This window comes from Staurois parvus, unplaced genomic scaffold (assembly GCF_062004578.1).
Source record: "Staurois parvus isolate SC_StPar_1 unplaced genomic scaffold, SC_StPar_1.0 ptg000057l, whole genome shotgun sequence".
In the NCBI taxonomy this organism is placed as follows: Eukaryota; Metazoa; Chordata; class Amphibia; order Anura; family Ranidae; genus Staurois; species Staurois parvus.
Genome location: NW_028317853.1, coordinates 1,413,462 through 1,435,797, shown reverse-complemented (window position 1 = coordinate 1,435,797; position 22,336 = coordinate 1,413,462). Strand labels below are relative to the sequence as shown.

General features: G+C 40.7%; 1 protein-coding gene across 10 annotated transcripts in view; it reads left to right on the top strand.

Moving 5' to 3' along the window:
• The window catches only part of AGRN (agrin), a 653,845-nt gene that overhangs the window by 606,969 nt on the left and 24,540 nt on the right, over nucleotides 1-22,336 (top strand). For 6 of the 10 annotated variants that reach the window (XM_089668391.1, XM_089668394.1, XM_089668392.1 and 3 more), the window contains 4 exons: nucleotides 4,695-4,811; nucleotides 8,830-9,019; nucleotides 16,832-16,916; nucleotides 20,927-20,950. In XM_089668391.1, the coding sequence (XP_089524517.1) occupies nucleotides 4,695-4,811; nucleotides 8,830-9,019; nucleotides 16,832-16,916; nucleotides 20,927-20,950 (416 nt within the window). The remainder of the gene's footprint in view (nucleotides 1-4,694; nucleotides 4,812-8,829; nucleotides 9,020-16,831; nucleotides 16,917-20,926; nucleotides 20,951-22,336) is intronic. The other 4 variants (XM_089668395.1, XM_089668399.1, XM_089668397.1 and 1 more) reach the window with 1 other exon arrangement.

The window sequence follows — 22,336 nt, the reverse complement described above, 5'->3', positions numbered from 1 at the left end:
TCTCCTAATACAGATTTTTTTCATTTTTGGTAAATGCTGAAAAGTCAAATCACCAATCTCTTAGGACCCAATCGGCCTATTGCATCACGGTACTGAGTGTCTGTGCATTCTTTCCAAGTGCAGTGCCAATATTAATGCATAGCACCCACACTGCAAGGCATCACAAAGTACATGACGTGTTGTAATGGGCTGTGTTGGTAATTAAAGAGGCATGTGCATTTCTATGTGTGTGGGCCATTCAGAATTAACGTGCCTTAATGCAAAACACATGACTGCACCACTAGTGTGTAAAACCAGAATCAGATTCCTCAGGGGCTCAGATGGTAAAATCTCTGCATTTGAGATCCTAAATCCTAATACTCCCCTTCCCCATTACATGGGGTTCCAACTCTCCCTGTTGTATGTGTCCTTTATTTTCTATTGTGGTAAATGCAAAAAGAGGCGTAAGCACCCATATGTCCCAGGTGGACAGAAACTGAGTTCAAACAGGGCAGAAAAACATTGCTATGGAATATCCAAGACATATGGGAAATCATTTACTCACTTGGTTTATCTATGTCCAACTGTAGTTAAAATCACTTTTAGGTTGACCCTTTAATTCAAAAACATTTATGTTAAATAGTTACATGTGTAAACATACCAATTCAATGACTGTTATCTAATTATTAAAAGCCCCTATTTCTTATGGATTGGCATTTTATATCTTCATCTCAAATGGTTCTACACAGTTATCACAAGACAGAAGTCAGTAGGACTCTAAGGAGTGAAAACCTGTGTGATAAACTTGGTGAATTGACCCTATTGCTACAATGGCAGAATTAAAAATTCCATTAAGTTTTTATATAATATTTCCATGACCTCTTGCTGAAGGGTTTTCAGAGGCCACTTGGAGAGAATGCTGTCTCTTGCCATCAGTTCTGTTCTGTAGATCCACCCTGCTCCAGGAGACTACATGTGGGGACGTATTATTCCAATGGACAGTCCTGGACATTCTTGATTAGACATGGTGAAAGTGTTGACAGGATTTAGATGTAAAATCCGTTTTCATAGTTGGCATTACTGGAACTTCAGAGCTACAGAGTTAAAGTAGACATGGCCACCTGCAGCCATAGAGATCTGCACAGCCAGAAGTCAACCCAGTGCACAAAATGAGTGTTTCTGTAGAAATCAGAAGCACCGTGCAAGCTGTAACCCTTGTTCCTATATTAATAGCACATTTTCATCATTGACTGGCATATTCCCTTAATTTTACACATGATGTAACAGCAGCTTCTACACAGACTTGTTTCAAGACACATTGAAGACCAGCTTGGATGTGTCACGGGATTCTGGGGTGATATATGGGAGACAAATGACTGAACAGGCGCACCTTTAAAAAGAACTGCCAGTTACGTGACATGGGATTTGTTTTAATTTTTTGTGAAAAGCACAAATTAGAACAGACACCCGTGTCACAGCTTTGTGGCAGACATTCCCTACTCAGCATAATGGGACATATGCAAGATAACTAAGGAAGCTTTAAAGTAAAAAAAAAAAAAAAGATCATGTGCCTTGCATTCATTTTGTGCTCCATCAATGTCTGTGTGCCCTCTGTTAGCTGTACCTAGCAGCTATAGGGAATGTAAAGGCCACATTTATGGACATAAAACGTTCATGCTGTGTTCATACTAATGAGATCAAATATGTAAGGCAATCTTGCTGCATGCATTGTAAGGGAAACCTGTCACAAGGCTGTACGCATGCCTCTGCAGTCATTTTCTCTGATGTCTGGGCATCATACTAGCTCTGGGGCAATTATGTTACTCATAAGAGATTAATGTAAACCTGTCAAGAATTAAAGGGCAACACCTTGGACTATGACCTTTTACCTTTGCTTCCCTCAAAACGTCAGCATTAGTTATTGACAGCACCCCACTGTATTGTATGAACAGCACATGTGACCGCTCCGGAGCTTGGCAATTGGGTGTGTGTCGTGTGCTGCACCCATGTGCCATGAAGTCTCCTGCTGTGCACTTTTATGATGTAGAATACATTGCAATTCACCAGGAAGTGTGAGACCACTCATAAGGGCCACAATTAAAACTACTGCTTTCATTTAATTTGTAGTCATTGTTTTTCCTACAGAAATGACAGCTACGATTTGCCTGCCTGCCAGCACCTCCACTTAACCCTTAGTTCATATTAAGCTGGATACATGTTTAACAGTTTGGCAATCTCCTTTAGATTTGCCAACAACAATGTATTGTGAGGGTCTACTGAAGCAGCAGTTTATATTTAATCAGGTAGGCCCTCACACTTCATAGATGCTGGTAACTCATCCAATCAGCTTGTAATTTGTGTGGCCATCTTAAAGGATCTGTGTTGAGTGTCAACTATAGATAAATATTCCTAGTAGTTGTAATTAAACATTTGCTGCCAAGCTCTTCCATGGTTCTAGGACACAGGCATTTAAAGCAATTGTTAGATTCAGCCATGATTTGGCTATTTTGTAGAAAAGCAGTTAGAAGGACATAATCAATGGCGTTTTCTCCTAGCCTAATCACAGGGAAAAGCTGTACACTTCATCAAAGCCACATCACTTCCTTTGTGTAAGGCCACAAATCTCTATCCTATTGACAGCCATTGACAGTGAGCTGTTCATTTTATTGTGCATTATGTCTGTACCCAGCACAGCCGCTCGCCTGACTGGGGTGAAAGTGATCTGTGGGAAACAAAGTGAAGACCTCCAATAAAGACATAAAAAAGAAGCGCATTTTAATTGACTTAAAATCACTTAAGAGAGAGGAAAGAGAACGCATCCGAATAGCAAATAGTACTTGGCTTAATGCCATACAATTAAGAGCAAGCCGTCAGTAGTGTAAGACAACTGCTTAACTCACACAAACAATACAAACATGGACTGATGCTTTAATTGCTGCCTAGAATCTGTAGGGATTGGCGCTGTTCTAAAGCTTGCTGAGAAACTTTGAATTGTGGATGGATGACGTCTGCCACCCTGCATGCTAAAGCTTTTTACAATCACTGATGACTTGTTTTCTCCCTCTTTTCCTCCGTTTCTCTCTCTCTCTCTCTGCTATTGTTGCATACTGTCTGGATTTCAGAAATCCCGTAAGGTAAAGATAACCACATGTATTTCATCCCATATACCATGTGAACACATTGTTCCAGTCATTCCAATCACCTTTAGGGCTCATTCACACTTATATCCAGATGTGTTCTTAGTGTGCGTTTTTCCTGCACTACATTGTAACTCATTGGGGTATTTGTATACATTTACTCAGGGGGACCATCTCCAGCTTTTTGCACATAGCTAATCCACAAGATGCAAACATACAGTTGCAGTTTAGCTGTAGCTAAAAACACAAAAAAACAGACACAAAAATGTTTTGTTGGGAACCATGCCTTTGGAAACATGGAAAACGCACCTATAGCTCACCTTTATTGCAGTGTGAATGGGCAATTAGAATAGAGTAGATGCTGGCTTGGTGTCCATTTCTCTCCTTTCCTTCAAAGTATTTTTCTGCTTCACTTGCTTTCAACATTCTGAGACTAGATCTGTCTTTTTGCAGGAATTTTCCAATAATGTAGCCATCCATCGCCATAATTCCCACAAGCATTGAGTACTAATTAATGTAGATCTTTAATCAATGGGAGGGAGTTGGGGTATAAAAAAAAAGCAGCTTGTAGTAATTTCTGTAGAATGTAAAGGAGAACTACAAGCAAAGAAAAAAAAACACTAACATAAAAAAATAAGGTTCAAAATATTTTTGGCCCTGAACAACATGAAACCCGTTTCAAAATACGCTTTACTAGCTTGTCCTGAATACACTGCAGTGGTCCCTCTCACTCTTCCCCTTTCAGTAGCTGTAAACTGCTGTGTAATATTCAGTGTAATTCTACGGCCGTTCATGCAAGTGGACCGACACACAGGGTATTTACTAAATCTAGTGCAGCTCTGCACAGAAACCAATCAGCTTCCAGGTTTATTGTCAAAGCTTACTTGAACAAGCTGAAGTTAGAAGCTGATTGGCTACCATGCACAGCTGCACCAGATTCTGAGTGCTCCAGTCTTACACAATCTACCCCAGTGTATGTGTTGTGTATTAATAGGTTTCCAAGTATTTGTTTTTTTTTTTATTTTGACTGTGCCTCTCCTTTAATGTTGCTTTTAACAATGAGCTTTAAAAAGAGGCATATAGATCTGTAAAACTGATAAATAATGTTGGTAATGGGATTGCGCATCCCTGTGAGAATCAGAGACATGTAGGAGGAAATCATCATATGCATACTTGTAGAAAACTACATAAGCCCATTTCTACGAGTGCTGCAATCTAACCTAATCCAGCAGAGGGAGCTATCGATGCGCTTAATCACAAAGCTGATTGCTTTTTGCATTGCCTTTAAGGCTGAGACTTCAAGCATTTCTTTCATGGAGTGTACATTATAAATACATTGAACTGTGCTTTAATGGCTTCCTTTCATACAGCAAGAATGAAAGGTACTATAACACAGGCATTCTGGTATATTTCTAGGAAGGAGAATATTAGGAGGGTGAGAGAGTTGCAGGAATGACAAATTAAAGCTTAGCCTAGAAATGTTGTAGGTTAGTGGGACATCTGTAAATATGGGAGCAAACTGCCATCATATATTGCACACTTTATTCTTTGTATAACGCCATTTGTTTCCTCCTCCAGACACCACACAATGCACTGAACCTGAAGGAGTCTCTGTTTGTTGGAGGAGCACCAGACTTCAGCAAGCTCGCTCGAGCTGCTGCAATATCTACCAACTTTGAAGGATCAATCCAGAAGGTAAGGTCCTTGGCAGTATAGATGACATGTCAGAAAATGGATTATGGTCATTGTTCCTACAGTACTATAAGGGCATTTACATATAGGTACCAATAACGTGTTGCAGTCACCTCTCCTGTTTCACTTGCTTGCTGTTTTTTTTGCAGCTTTGTAGATTCGGTTTCTAGTGTCTGATAACTTCAGTCACCATCTAGAATGAACCCACCTACATACTGCGTTGCTTGAAGCCAGAACACACTGTTAGGGTTGGATTGCGAGACCAGAACAGTAAAGTCCAATCACTGTGCAGACTAGGGTTGCCCATAGATTGGTCTTTTTTTTTCAATAAGTCAGCATGCTGATCAAACAAAATAAATGGATCCCCCTATTCACACATGCAAGGTGGATGGAGGAATCCTTCCTGCTGTGCCACTGTATTCTATCAATGGGAATCCTCCGCTGTCAGAATACGCTGAACAGAGCCTGCAGCCAATGGGCTGTAAGCCGCGGATCGACAAAAGTTTTTCAACAGTCCCATTTGACAGAAGTCGATAGGGAATGGCCATAGATGTTACAAAATTTTAATTTCCATCCATCTATATTATTATGATTTTAGGGTATATCACAAAAAGGTTTTATTATTAGTAAACTTTCTAGGGAGAAAGTGTGACTTTTTGGTGGGATCACAGTGAAGGAGGTTATTTATTAGCTTAAAGCTGGCCATAGATGGTTGGGGCTGAACAAAACAAAATCTTAGATTCCTCCATCTACACAAATGAGATGGATGGAGGAATTCCCACCTGAGAGAACTTGCCTCTGCCTAGTGGGTGTGAACAGTAATAGCAGGGAGAAATGTCCTAGCAACAAGGCTGGACGGGGGATGCCAATTCTGAGAGTTTTTCATTCAGGCCCTGGAAGATATGTAAATGGCCTACACCTATAGTCAGGGAATTATTCAACTTTATTCATAGCTGTTGGTTTCATCTACAGATGCCCCTTACCTGCATAGACAGCTTTTGGGAAAGGTGAATTAACCCTTTAATTTTAAGAAACGTAAGATTGCTTACAATCACATACATTTCTAAATATAATGAAAGACTGTTGTTCCTCCTTCCAATTTCCTGCACCGCTTGAACTGTCATCATAGCTCCTACAGGAGGAGCCACTGACAGGCACGAAGTGCCGTAACACCAGTGCCACGTGGATTTTGCTGTCCTTTTTAGTGCAAAGCAAGCTCTGCCTGGAGCTCTTGTGTGTACTGACCCATTTGATTCCACCTGCCTTATAAGTCCTGGGATGTAAGGGGTGCTCTGCGGGTTGGCAGGTAGCCCTTTTTTCACTATCCCAACATGTACTGATGGGATATGCACTGAGGCTGATACATGAAAACAGCTGAAGGTGTCGTGACCCTTTAGCCCAGGGTTGTCCTATCTGCGGCCCACAACAGTTCTGAATGCCCAGCACAAAATTGTTAAATTACTTAAAAATATTGATTTTTGGGGGGCAAATTTTTTGTAAAAATATGTTTACGCTTAGAGAACACATGCGGCCAAAGAAAAATTTGAGTGTCTCTTTTTTGGAATTTTAAAGGTTTTATCTCCCAAAGAAAAATCCCCCACTCTTCACAATCACACCTTATTCGTGTCATCACTTTTCGGCAGCACCTATGTTTGTGAGCAACTGTTTTCAAGGATGAAGCACACAAAGGGAAAATTTAGAACCAAAATATGTGATGAGCACCTTTGAGAATTGCAACTTCATCCATGGAACCAGATATTGATGTGTTAGTTTATCAAAAACAGTGTCAAACATGGCACTAGTTTTATGTTGACCTCTTTTAATTTGATAGGTATATTATGTATATCAGTGATTGATACCTTGTGATCTGCCTGACGTTTTCTGCTCATCAGCCATCCTTATTGTTAGTGTATTTTATGTGTGGCTCAAGACAATTCCTCTTCTTCCAATGTGGCCCCGGAAAGTCAAAAGTTAGGAACACCCCTGCTTTATCCTGGTTCATACACAAGAAAACAATTAGCTCATTCAGTGAGGCAAAGCAAAGAGCAAAGCAATTAAAGTGATTCTAAAGGTTTCTTTTTTTAAAGAAAAAATAACAAACATGTCTATACTTACCTGCTGTGTGTAGTGGTTTTGCAGAGAGAAGCCCAGATCCTCCTCTTCTCTGGTCCCCGGCAGGCTCTCCTGGCCCCTCCCTCTTGTTAGGTGCCCCCACAGCAATAGCTTACTGTGGAGGCACCCGCTGCTGCTTTTGTCCATTAACACACACAGCCGAGGCTCGGCCCTGCTCCGTCTTCTCATTGACTCACTGGCTGTGATTGACAGCAGTGGGAGCCAATGGCTCCCGCTTTAGTCAATGAGAAGAGGGAGTCCCGGTATAGCCGAGACTCCAGTGCACATTGCTGGATCGAGCGGAGGGGGGGGGGGGGAACTTGAGCCTTTACAACCACTTTAAACTTAAGATGCCTATGGACACAGATGTGTGCTACTACCCAAATCACAAGGTGAAACTAAAGGAAAAAAAACTAATGCAGCCACCACACAGGATTGCTAAACTACAATAATTAAATGTTTGTCCTTGGATTTAACACTGCTTTAAAATGAATTTGAACTTCACATGGAATATGAATGTTCTGTAAATCACATGCTGTGCTCACCTCCGTTTTATCTCTGTGTCACTCAGCGATAAATATAATAAATGAATCTCTTGCTGCTGACAGTCAGTATTTTGTTTATTGCAGTGACCCTGCTGTTACTGAAGTTACAGATTATGACTCTTCAGTCAGCCGTTAATTAGCTGTTCATTTAATCCTGTTGCTTTATGATTCTTTCTCTTTGGGCCTATTTATTAAAAAAATAGTTCCTTTGCTTATAGGCTGATTTCAAGTGAAAAGGAACATGCCATGTTTTTTTACTAAAAATCTACACATTTCCCCTTAACCCTGGACAGGAGCAATGAATTTGAGATTTACAGGGTTCAATCTTAGAGAAAATTACAGCAAGAATTTACCTAGATTATGAAGAAATGGACATAGACAGAAAAGAGAACACTAGTAAGTTGATTACTGCAGTCTTCCAGAACACAGTGCAGTGATCGCATGGACCCCTCTTCTGCCAGTACCAATGATGGGACATGCTTCTCTCTACAAACTACGAAGAAATAGGGACCTCAAAGGAAATAGAAGAAAGCCAAGCCCAAAATACATAGAAAAATGCACTGCATGACAAATGCAGTGCAAAACGCATTCAAACATGCATCGAAACACACGCAGCCAAACACAATTCAAATGCATGTAAACAAGCAGTCACAAATGTACAGTTATGTGCAGTTTCTGGTGTGAATGGGCCTTAAGTCTGTTGGTTTTCAAAAGAACAAGCTCTCTTGCAGATGTATCAGTTACAGGGATGAGACAAACCATTTAAAGCTGTCAGAGGTGCTTACTTTGAAAACAAAAAGGGCATCCAAGAGGCGCTGGGATTTTCTATGAGTTTAAACAAGGTAGTAGGACTAGCAGATGTAAACATTTACATCCGGTAATGTCCGTACCCGATAACATCCGTTTTTTTGAACAGAAGAAAACTCTTCCGTAAAAAAAAAAAAATGGAACGGATGTAAAACAGATGAAAAAACTGATGAAAAACAGATGTAAACTAATGAAAAACGGATGTAAACTGATCCGTTTTTTTCTTTGAAAAAACGTGACTGAACTGATTAAAAAAACGGAACGCCCGTGTGAAAGGACTCTACTGCTGGCCATACATGGGCTGATGTCTCCCTCAAAATAATGGTTGAGAGATATCTACCTGTTGTTGGATCTGCAGCAATGTGCATAATAAATGGAAGAAAAGGCGTCCAACACAGAAAAGGGGAGGAACAGTGCCAGCTATGATAGTCACTTCTGGTGGCCAAAGGTACTCATCATTATACTTGAAGGTATTGGGCTACATATGGTCACACTTAGGAGTGGTTAAAAAGAAAATAAAACAGAATATTGAATGTAATGTTTTTTTGTTCTTGCAGCTCAACATCAAGGGCTTTCCAGTACTGAGAGAAGAGAACATCCTCAATGCCATTGAAATCGCAACATTCCTTGGCCACCCATGTACCCAGAAACCATACCCCTGCCAGAATGGAGGACTATGCATCCCTAAAAAGGAGAACTACGAGTGTGTGTGCCAGCGGGGCTTCTCTGGAGGACAGTGTGAGAAAGGTAAGCTCACCCTCATGTTACAGCACACAAGGGATGTACACAAGAGAAAAAATTCAAATCCTTTGCATTTGTTTAAAAAAACAATAGTGTTTGCTCCCTTGACCTAAGTAACTATTGTGTTTAAAATGTATTTCCACCTTTGCAGCCAAATATGAGAAATCTGCACTATAGGTTTGTGTTCCCATTCACACAGCAGACCTCAAAAAAATTCTTACCTTTTTAGTTGATTCATTGTATTATTATTATTATACAGGACTTATATAGCGCCGACAATTTGCTCAGCGCTTTACATAATGGAGGAAGACAGTACAGTAACAATACAGTTCAATACAAGAGGGATTAGAGGGCCCTGCTCCTTGGAGCTTACAATCTAGGAGGGAGGGGATAATGTTACAAGAGGTATTTGGCTGTGGGGGATGGAGTTGTAGGAAGAGTAGAGGATTCCAATATTAGCTGGGGTCGGGGTAGGCTTCCCTGAAAAGATGGGTTTTCAGAGTGTGCCTAAAAGTGAGCAGAGTAGGCGATAGCCTGGGGTAGGAAGTTCCAGAGGATGGGTGAAGCCCTTGAGAAATCCTGGAGACGAGCATGGGAGGAGGAGACAAGGGAGCTAGAGAGCAGGAGGTCTTGTGAGGAGTGGAGAGTACGGATTGGTTGGTATTATTAGTTTTGGGTAGTATTGTAGCAGGTATATATAGAACATTATAAACAGCTTCTGTTGCTTTGGATAGATGGCAGTGTGGGGATAAGGGACAAACTCGGACATTTTTCTTAAGTGCTTAATATACAAAACCCCAGATCTTTAAACCTTTGTTAGGACAGACAGTCCTGCACATCTAGCTTAATAATAATAATAATAATGAAATCTGCCAGAAAAGTACAGAAAGAATTAATTATGGTAAACATAACTCCCCCATTTTGAAATATTAATTATAAAAAAATATTTTTTTTTTTTCACTAAAAATCCTACTGTCACATTGTGTATTCATTCATTATAGTAACATCCACATTGTAGAGGATTTTTAGAATATATTGAGCATGAGCACCACTGTACTATGTAAATTGTATAATAAAACTGTATCTGTCCTGGTGATAGTCAACGTTCTTATGTATAGTCCTTCAAAGTGTACACATTTACATACAGTAGAGTACAAGGACCATTTATGGCAAGAATGTGATTGGGAAAAAATAGGAGGAAGAAAAAAAAAATCTATAGTATGGCAGCTAATTATTTAGCCTATGGGGTCCTGGGTCGATATTTGCTTTTGGCACCACTTGATGGGCACTGTTCGTTTGTGGCGCAGGGGATGATGCTTTTTCCTAAAGTTGTTGTAAAGGCTGAAGGTTTTTTACCTTAATGCGTTTTATGCACAAAAAAAAAACTTTCTGTGTGCTGCTCCCTCCACAGCCCCCCAAATACTCACCTGAGCCCCTTCTCAATCCAGTGATGTACACAGGAGCCTTGGCTGTTCAGGGTCTCGTTCTCTACTTTAGTTGAGACACAGCAGTGGAAGCCATGGGCTCCCATTGCTGTCAATCACAGCCAGTGAGGAGAGTGGGAGGTGGGGCCAAACTGCAGCTTTATGTGTCTTATGGATACATAGAGCAGGGCTCAGGAGCGAGCATGCACCAGCGCCCCCATAGCAAGTGGCTTGCTATAGGGGACACTGGTTAAGGGGGAGAGGTCAGGAGCTTCAGCAGGGGACCCAAGAAGAAGAGGATGGGGCTGCTCTGTGCAAAACCATTACACAAGTATGACATGTTTGTTATTTAATTAAAAAAAAACAATGCTTTAAAATCACTTTAGCCTCTCCCTTAATGCTCCAAACTTTACCTGCTTTCTTGCATACTCAGTTCTTCCACACTAGGATTCCATATGCCAAAAATATGATCAGGGGTGGACTGACAACTCATGGGGCCCCTGGGCAATAGGGGATCATGGGGCCCCTGTGTCCTTGCCCAACCTCAAAAAAGCCTATAAAAAGGTACCAGGGGCATCTCATGGGGCCCCCTACTGACCCAGAGCCCTCGGGCAGTGCCTGAGTTCCCAAATGGTCAGTCCGCCCCTGAATATGATATTCCTCCAGCAAAAGATACCAGGGAAGTCCAAGCACAGGAATTTTCTGCTTTAATCTCACAAGAATGTGCAGCCACACACCAGGGTTTATTTACTAAAGCTGGAGAGTCCAAAATCAGACTCCCTTCTGCATAGAAACCAATCAGCTTCCAGGTTTCATTGCCAAAGCTTCATTGAACAAGCTGAGGTTAGAAGCTGATTGGTTTCTATGCAGAAGGGAGTCTGATTTTGGACTCTCCAGCTTTAGTAAATAAACCCCCCCGTGTCTCTAGGATTAAGCACATTTGTTGGGCGAAATGCATCAGTGGAAGACTCCTGGAGGAGACTTCCAAAAATGTGATACTTCCAGATGGTTTGGACAGTGCTGTATATCTGCTGTGTGGCTGCATGTTCCTTATGACAACAAAGTATTCAAGTTCTGACAAGTACCCATTTGTCAGCGGAATTAGACTTTGGAGCTGAATCAGTTTGGTCTGCGGAGTTTTTTTGTACGTAATTCTCCTACAATCCAAATACAGATGGAAAGGTTAATTGGCTAAAACTTGCTCCGTGCATGCATCTCTCTGACTGCAGTAACATGGAGCAGCAAAAGTTCAGTGTAAAGAGCTGAGAAATATGTCAGCACTATATAATATGAATAGTAAAAAATACATAATAATAGTCACGGTGGCAGAGAAATGATGTCAAACTATGTGATGGAGAATAACAGACCAAAAGATATTTTTATTTTCCCTAACAAGCATGGAGAATTGATGGAACAGTGGGAATATGATGGGCCAGTTAGCTCCTTTCTGCCATCAAATTACATTTTTCCAGGTACCATTTCATATTTGTACGTGATGATCTCAAAGATTCCTCTCTTGGATTCACACACTTCACGGCTGCCTGAGCAGAAGATGGAGGGAAATCGATAAATAAAATGGACTGTCAGGCAGATCAAATCTGAGCTATCCTCCGCGCAATACTTTCACCTCTTATGTTCCCACAGGAGGCAGCTGTGTAGCTGGGCAGTCTGGTTATCCTTGTTTTATTTGATTTTTGTGAGTTTGTCGTCTGTGGAACTGACCCTCACTGTACATCTACTCTGATCCATGACAACCAGCCATTTGGCTGGCATATCCAATATCTTGAAGCGTTTCCTCTGCCCATTTACTCACCAGCTGTGCAGCTGACCCTTTTAGTACCTCAGCACTCCCCAATTTATAAATAAATATATGCTGATAATAATAATATCGTCCCCAGCTGTACATTAGACAGCAGCTGTGTGTAGGCCTGACCGGTAGATCAGAAAGGAGGTTTAGCTAGGGATATGACTGAATTCTGGCCTAGTTGCCAAGGCCTTTCTCAAACACAACCATATGATTGTATATGCAGTTTAGAATGCATGTCCCCCATGTAATTGTATGAGAGAAAACGAGTTTGCTTTTCTGATATTGAGGAAATAACGGTAGAATGTTGACAGCCTGTGTATTGTTAATAAAGTGCATGTTTAGCGCTGATATCAGGATGTGAATGGCTCGCCGAGTTCTGGGCAGCGCAGATGACGTTTTTATTGTTCTGTTTGGAGCGCTTGAATAGCGGAGGACGATGTGTTTCTTTACATTGTGCTCATGTTTTGGTGTTTCTTTTCTTGCGCATAATAGATTGATATTAGCATTTAAATTGCAAAATAAATATAGCCTTTATTTTGAATAATTGAAGAACGTCACAGGTGTGGAATTTACATTTAGAAAAGTGTCTCCGGTTTTATTTATTCAGTGGTAAATGGTGAGTAGGGCAGCACCTCATGTTACTGCAGATCTATAAACTACAGTAAAAGGAAACTCCACATTCAGAAATAAAAATAGACATTATATATGTATTTGATCAAAGTTATTGATTTTAGGAATTCCTCTTCCATTTCAATGTGTGGCAAGCTATTCTATAACTGCCCCAAAACGATCTTTCCCTTTCATGTATGGCAACAATACTGTGTTAAAGGATAAATTCACCTTCGGGAACATGTTACATGTTCCACCCATTTTTAGCTGATCCCCTCCCTCCCTGGGACAACAGTACGGGGAGAAATTCCCCATACCAGCTGTCACTTTTTGAAAAGAATATAGCCATGCGGGGCTCCGCTCACACGATGCGTCATTCATTTACAGAGTTCTGTGAATGTGAAAACTACAAGCACCAAGATCCTTTGCTGTCAGCGTGTTGTTCTCAATGAACTATGACAGCGTTGTTGAGCTCTCTGATATTTCATTGATTCTTCCTGTCAGTGTGAAACTGCCTACCTGTACGGAGTACAATGTATGGGCAGACAGATTACACTGACAGTCTGCAGGAGCCCTGCATGGCACCAGTAAAATCCTTACAATGTTGACCTTGAGGGAGTGTGCAGAGAAGTCGGCTGAGAACAATGAATTATTAACCACTCCCGCAGTTAATACTGTATATACCAAATTACAGCTACAGGGCAGCACGGGTGTGCAAAATCAAATGTATATACACGTGAATATGCAGTTTTGGGTAGGGGGCACACGTACGCCCTACCCCACCGCAATTTGCGGCCTCAGGCTGTCAATCATCACTAGGTCACAGTCAGTGATTCCTCATCGGTACACGGTGATCACCGAGTATCTCCGATGAGGGGAGAGACCTGTGTATAAACAACACAGTTCTCTCTCCTGTCAGCTTTTGCACACTGCTTTGTATGGCTCTGCTATGCAGAGCCATACAAAGCAGTGTGCTTACAGTGTAAAGCACGCACACAGTGAAACTGCACACAGTTAACCCTTTGATTGCCCCACATGTTAGCCCCTTCCTGCCCAGTGCCATTAGTACAGTGTCAGTTGTCAGTGACGCCAAGTCGGTTCCCCCAGTGTCAGAATGCCTGCCACAGTCCCGCTATAAGTCTCTGATCTTCGCCATTACTAGTGAAATTACAGTATCTATACCGCCATTTGTAGATGCTATAACAGTCATGTAAACCAACTAATTTACACATATTGGGATTTATTTTAGCAAAGACATGTAGCATGTTTTTAATTTTTTTTACTGGATATGTTTAATAGCAAAAAGTCAAAAATATTGTTTTTTTTTTCCCCAAAAAATTGTTGGTCTTTTTTTGTTTATAGTGCAAAAAATAAAAACCTCACAGGTAATCAAATACCACCGAAAGACAGCTCTATTTATGGAGAAAAAAGGATATAAATTTTATTTGGGTGCAGCGTTGCACGACCGCACAATTGTCAGTTAAATTGACACAGAGCCGTATTACAAACAATGGCCTGGTCAGGAAGGGGGGTAAATCCTCTGGAGGGCAAATGGTTAACATAGGACTTCTGAAACCTGCGTTTTCCTGCACCCTTGTACTGTAGATCTTGCTCACTTTTCTCAGACTACAACATGGCTTTAAAGCTAAGCTTTAAAAATACGCTGGTGGTACATATATACTGTTTGTTATTCAGTATGGTTGTATTTAGTGTGCAGTAATCCAGAGAAGCCAATCAGATTTCAGTTTACTGCACTTTGATCTCTCCAGTAATATACACATCTTAGATCCTGCAATAAGTAATAGAGAAGATAAAAGAATGACTATGGCTGGGAGTTATTAGTTTTACTCAATACCGCTTCTTAGATTTTCTGTTTAATCTGACAGCAATATTATTTATTTATATCTCCACTTTCTACTTTGCCTGTTCATCTTTCCCAAACATCTAGTATATTAACCTGAAGAAGAACTTTAAATATCAGTCTGTGACACCATGACTCCATTCTTCTCTGTCTGCACTGACCTCTCCTTTTTAAATAAAATATGTCTTGCAGGAGACTGTGAGGAATGGCTCCTTTGTTTTCTCACAACCTTTTCAGACCCATGTACTATATTCCTCCTTTGTTTTCTCACAACCTTTTCAGACCCCCATGTACTATATTCCTAACATTTATGTCGACTTAAAGTCTGGGCATACTTTTCAATAAACACCCCTCACCCACTCTCATTAAAAATCTACATTTACTGACAGAGCCCAGATGTAGATGAACAGCGTTTTTTCTGCCGTAGCCATCCCAAGCCTGGGCAGTACCCAGATCCCGCAGGGCAGCTTGTCTTCTCTGAACTCCTGTAAATGTTTTGGTGCCTGACATTCTACTCTATGGCAGGCCATGACACATGCATAGGACATCAAAGGAAGAAGCAGTGATGTCAGATGGAAACATTGTGCAGCTCTCTAGCTGGGGTCTGTAAGTAGATTTTGATGAGTAAGACAAGGGGGTATATTCAGTGGTGTATTTAGGTTTTGTGCTGCCCTAGGCAACACAAAATGTGCCCCCCTGGAGACAGCCTGACATTGACCAACAACACCCCTTATCCCCCCCCACCCAAGAGAGTCTTCCACTACCATTGTCCCCATACACTGGCCACTCTCCTCTCAACGAGAGAAATAAAGAGACACTCACCTTCACATCTCTGGACATCAACCGGAACTTCAAATCTCTGGTCACCAAGCCGCATGTGTCCCTTCTTCCAGGAGGGCGGTGCTGCCCCCCTGAAAAATGCTGCCCTAGGCAAATGCCTTGTGGTAAATACACCCCTGGGTATATTATAAATCTTTTAGAATATAGTACAAATCTTGTAAGCCAAGTGACTCTATATTTTTTTATTTGACATAATTTCTGTGTTTTGTTTACTTTCATAGTTATGTTTTTTTTTATTCCATTTATTACCTTGCTGTGTACATCTGGTTCATTTTAACTGATCATGGTTGATCTTTACAGAAAGCTCTGTGTACAGAACATAATTGCCTAGGAATTAGACTAGAACCTCGCTAAACTAACTGCCACTGCTCTTCATTGTAGCTTACAGAAACCACAGAAGGAAAGTAGTGAACATTTTTTAATATTATATAGCCTTGCAGACATAACACCGGAGTCAGACAAATCTATAGCTAAAGATTCTCTTTCACCTCTTTCATTTTTATAGCATTGATAAATTCTGCAGTGAGTTACATGGAGCTGTGAATGCCAGTACCCCAAAGTGCCTTCATTCTAATGGCTCTAACAGTCACATACAGTAAGGTCAGTTTTTGGAGGAAGCTTATTAAACCATCACCAGACTACCCTGAAGGGAAACAACCCAATTAGATGGGTATACAGACTCTAGGCAGACAGTGGGTTTCCATACCTGGACCAGCACACACAAGGCCAATAAGCCATGAGTAGAGGTAAATAGAAAGTTTTCTGGAGGATATTGGTGAAGGAGGGAGATCTCTTTTTAATGAACACTTATTATTTTGATTTCTTACCTTAAACCATATTGAAAGGTAAAAATTTTGGAAAGATCGGGAAGTAAAACTATCACATTTTTATTGCTGTTTGTGTCTCCACTGGGGAGAATGAATGCTTTTTTTCCCACAAATACAGAAAGCAAGGGGAAACCCGGAACAAGAATAGAGAACAATCTTTCAAACACGCCTGTTCTGGTGGTAGTTGTCTAAGGGGCAATTGCATCTCACTTTGGAGAGATTTTATTTTCACTTCATTTTGTGTCTCCACAATAGGATACACACCAAAGTAAAAACTAGAAGCGCTTTTAACCATTCCATACTCTATGCAGAACTAAAATGAAGTTATACTTTAAATGTTATAACACAAGGGAATAACAAGGGAAACAAATGGGAATCAAAATAAATACAGTATTCTAAAAACTGTTCTATGGGTGACTGATATATGGTAATGTTTGTTTTTATCCCCAGCTACCATTGAAAAATCAGCTGGAAGCTCAGAGGCAGTGTCATTTGATGGGAAGACTTACCTGGAGTACCACAAAGTGACCAAAAAGTAAGTCGGTGCCTTTTACAGCAGTTTTAAAGCACCCCCTCCCCCTTACAAAATGATAACGTGTCTTTAAGGGCACAAACAAGAATATGATAACTTTCAGGGAAAAACTTACCACATTTACACAGAAAGACATTTCATTACTGTTGAGAATAAAAAGATCAATTTTCAGCTCCATCATGGTGACGTGTCCCTGGAAATTAGCTTTCTCTGCCGCAGACCCCTACTCTGGCAGTTATTCAGCGGGCATCACACCAACAGGCAAACCTATGGACTGGTGCTCAAACCAAATAGGGAAGGCGTGCCATGCTCCTGTCGCGAGATAAAAGGCAGGGCTTCACAGTGATATAGTGAAATGTCGTCTAATATTCCAGATGTGCTGAGAAAGACAGCGACATTATGACAGCCCTGCAGGTTTCATAAATCTACTTCTCTGTGTAGAAGGAGCTCCTGTGAGTCATAAATTAAATCCGTCTTGTTTTATCTCTCCAGGAAATCATTAATTCAGGATACCCGTTATCCTGTTCTTCAGTGACTGATCATTGCTTTTGCTTTGTAGTGCCTGTCGGTGTGTGGCAATTAAAGTGGACCATTAAAGGGAATATATGTTGTTAAAAAAATATAAGCCATCCTGGCCAATGTCTGTATTTTACCTGCAGTTGAAAATAGAAGAAATACCTTTTTAAAATCATGTGCAGCTTTAAACTAAAATGCCACCAAAGTTATTCATTCTTCGACTAATTTGTTTCTGTTCTTGAACTTCTGGAGCTGCTGATTAATATGAACACTGAACATTTTATTAAGTTAGTGAAAGTGATAGCTTACCACTGACAGAATGTTTACTTTCAAAGAATAAGTGCACTTAAAAATAGCCAAGCAAATTAAGTGAGTTTATATATGAAACGTCCAGATTATTTCTTTCTCCTGCTGGGACTATTAAAGTGGTTGTAAGGGCTGAAGGTGTTTTACCTATGCATGAAGGTAAAAAACCTGTGTGCAGCAGTGCCCCCTCAATACTTGCAGAAAAAAGGAATTTGTGAAAAGGAATTCACAGAAAAGCGGCTACATCATGAACAGAATGTGATACTCAGAAAAATTTCCAAAAATTATGCTTTATTACACATAAATATTTGACATATGGGCAATCGCCCTGGTTTACCATCACCTCAGTAGGAGACAATACACACAGACCTAAAACCATATAAAATGACACCAAGACCGGTCTGGATAGATGTGCAACAAGGACAATGACCGCTATAGTCCTTGCAGCACTGGCACATAGGTTGACACTTTCTAAAGGAGGTGTATGCAAAAATTATACCATAGGTATACAGTGTCGCATGCTATATATATAGACATATGTCATAACCATATAGGTTATACCCCATATGGGGGGATTTCCAAAAATTATACCAAGGGTATATCATATCACATGCATGCAGTACAGTGAGCACAGTAATCGTCAAAAGAGAGGCATAACCATAAGCCTATATTAGGCAATAGATGGATATCACATAAATAATGCAGTACAATCCTATGCCGGCACATGTGGTTGGGGCCCATTCATCTATAATAAAAGTGACTGGTTATTAGGACTCTTAAAATTAAAAGAGCCCCGATTGTTGCCGTGATGGAGAAATAGATGCAAGTAGCAGAACACTGCTTTAACTGGTTTCTTCACCACAACATGTGGACTGCAAACCACTTTTTGTTGGAAACAAGATAAGGCCCAATGGATCTTCCGCCTGTTGAAATATACGTGGTATGCCTTGTTTCTATGTGAAGCACCATAATGTCCCCATCCTGTAGTAAGACAAGCAATATGAGAATAGTCACTGTAAGAGCTTTCACTCTATGGTAGACGTTATTGTCATATAAATCGCATGGGACCTTTTATCTAATGTCCTGTAACAGTCCACTCACCACCTGTGCAATGGGTAATAGGAAAGGAAAAGAAGTCCTTCATAAGTGCTGCCGTGTGGAACCAGGGAACCACCGCTTACATCAGCCGACATATCGCGGGTTCCGACCTCTCCATGGCGCCTGTACTGCCTTAGCATGACTCATGGCATGTGAAAATGGCTACCTCCTTGTAGGTCGGCGTGCGTTCCACCTAGTGCGCATGACCGGAAGTGACGTATCTGACGTATGACGTCAACGCTTTTCGCCGATGGGCGTATCTCACTCAGCTTCGTCAGGACCAAAATAACCCCCCTCAATACTTACCTGAGCCTCATCGCAATCCAGCGATGTGAATGACAGCCTTGGCTGGCTCCCGCTGCTGTCAATCACAGCCAGTCAGCCAATGAGGAGAGATAGGAGGCGAGGCCAAGCCGCAGCTCCATGTGTGAATGTAATTGCAAAATCCCAACGCACACGTTCCTGCATCAGAAGATGCTTGTATGGTTGGCTGACACCGACATAAGTCATAGAAGAGAAATATCGCCAGCACACCAGGTTTCTCCAATATGGGTCCAAAGCTTTTAATGTGTAATCACATAGTTACAAGGAAAGCGATATTTCGGAGTCTCAAAAGACCCCTTCATCAGGCATTTGACCATCACATCGTCATATGCCTGATGAAGGGGTCCCACGAGACTCCAAAACTTCACTTCTTGTTGCTTTCCTTGTAACTATGTAATTACACATTAAAAGCTTTGGACCCATATTGGAGAAACCTAGTGTGCTGGTGATATTTCTCTTCTTCCGTGTGTTTATGGACACACAGAGCTGCGGGTGCCCCCATAGCAAGCTGCTTGATGTGGGGGCAGCTGACAGACAGGAGGAGCCAGCAGAGCCTGCGGGGGACCCAGGAAGAGGAGGATCGGGCTGCTCTGTGCAAAACCACTGCACACAGTAGGCAAGTATAGACATGTTTTTATTTTAAAAAAATAAATAAACCTTTAGAATCGCTGTAAGGTCCCTGCCAGTCCAGGTTGACTTCTGCATTCTGATATCATTTTCTTCAGATGGAAAGAATCACTGACATTCCTATACATGTGTGTTCTCCTTAGGCTTATTAAGGATTGCTCAGAAGGGATGAGCAAGGAGCATATTAGAAGATTCAAGGGATGCCTTCTTTTTGTATTTAATCCTCCCCCCACATTTATTTTTTGGCATACTTCCAGACACTTTATTAAGACACATGCCGTAGAAAAATAATCATTTTGGGGATGCTGGAATTAAATCATTATGGTATAAGGAGTAGCATGTTATTGTTCATTATAATAGTGCCCTTATTATGTCAATACAAGGCAAAGTAATCATGGGATTTTCTAGAAATTGGTATGATTATTAGGAGCAGACTTGCCATAAAGCTACAGTTTTATACCAACATTAACTGCTTAAAAAACATAAAATGTAGCAAATGTAAGAGAAGAAGACAATCCAGAATTCTGACATTACAACACAGTTGCTGAGATTTATCTAGCCCTGCAAAAGTATTGTTTTGCAAGACAGAAACGTCTAAGGTGGCCATATCTCCCTGAGCTCCGAGACCTGTCTTTATACTCAGCCGATGGTGACAGCAGTACACACAGCACTTGAATCCTTCCATCAGCTCCATAGCAGGTGAAAGGATCAGGCCAGCTTGTAGGACGGTTCTCTAGCAGGTTATTAAATCTCCCCATGTGGTGGATACAGCAGTCAGATATACTTGTTAGCACTGCTGAGGTTGTCAAAATCAGCTCAGTACCTGCAAGCTCAAAATCAGGGAGCACCCCATACTCATGCAGTCATTAAATGACTGAATCCATTGTCCTGGTATCTGCTAGGCTTCTGTAACCTAATGAGCTGATAATCAAGTGTGTATGTAAAACAAATATGCTAAATTTAAGCTACCTATAGGCACCTTTAGGCAAAAAATGTTCTATCTAATGTAAAGTAGCTTCATGGAACTATCTCCAACCAGACTGTTTGACGATTCCCTTTAATGTTCGAACAATTGTCAGTGTTTGTCAGATATGTCTGTCTGCTGTCTTATTGTGTGTCCATGTTGTTTCCTTGTTTTCAAGCCAACTGACTAATGAGATACCTGAGTAAGTAAAGTGTCTTCTCCTGTCATACATCACAGTCAGCACGCATTGATCTCATCAGTTGTTCTCATTCATTTTACCCATTACATCAACATATTCTCACAACACCTGCTTTACAGACATGATCACCTCTGCCGTTATACCTTGCTAATAAAGCAAGATATTACCCTCAGCGTGGTACATTTTTACAGTGCCAGCCATCCTGTGCCTTCATTTAGTGAAACCTTTGTTTCCTTAGATCCTTTAAACCATGGGTTTTATCAGACATTAACTATAGTTCATGAAGGCAAAACAAAGGTTTCATAGCCTATTATAAATAATGGGCAGACCATTCTAGGGAATTGTGCATCTTCACTGTGTGTCCTTGTCTGTCCGAGAGTGGTATCACTTAAAATTACCTTTAAATTTGAAGTGCTCCTATTACTTTGCAAGGAGAATATTACCTTTATGACAACCTATTGATAGGACAATTATCCATGCTCTAATCTGCTGAATGAGCTGTGCTTCAATCAGTACACTAATCATATCCTATTAATGAGAGGAAGAAATCAAACTTCCCAGTAATGAGTGATAAAACTCATCATATCTACTATGCCGTTCACAGGCTTGTATAATAAGGCAGTACAAATAGTATTAATAATAACAAAAGTATGCAGTAAACCGTCAGATTTTACCTTCACCAGTCTACGGCTATCAGAAAAATTAAAGATAAATCCTGTTTCTAGGATTTCCTGTTTTCTTTATTAGTGAGACCCATATCTCACAACAGACATATTCAGACTTAAAATAAAGTATTTTTATATGTATTTAGCACTGCCCTGATTATTCTATCTGAATAATCCCCCTTTTTTTTTGAGGGCAACAGCTCCACTTTCCTTTCATCGGTTTTCAAAAATAAATCCTATTGCTGTCTTTTGTGTTTTAGTTTGACATTAGAGGACAAGCTAATTACGTACTCACTGATGAATTTAGAGAACATTTAATAGTCATACAGCGCTCCTGAAACATTATCCGAATATATGATCCGCTTGAATAATACCATTATTATGTTGTGTCAGTATTGTGTTGTTTTCTCTAACTCTTTCTTTGGATAAGAAAGAGGAATACGAATATTATTCTGCATACAATTCTCAGCACTACTTTCTTTTGTAATCAGAAAAACTGATTTTTTTACTGAGATTTGTCAACTGCAGCAATCACGTCATGCAAGAAATGGTTAGCTGATGTATCCATACCATTAACCTCTATTCCTCAGAGATCCAAGTCAAATGTAACAAACAAGATTAGCGAGTCTCATACAGCCTCCGGCACAGAACCCAGGCAGGATCCATTTTTCTCCTGCTGGATTGAGTCTTTTTGACACATATCCTCTATAGTACTATTCAGCCT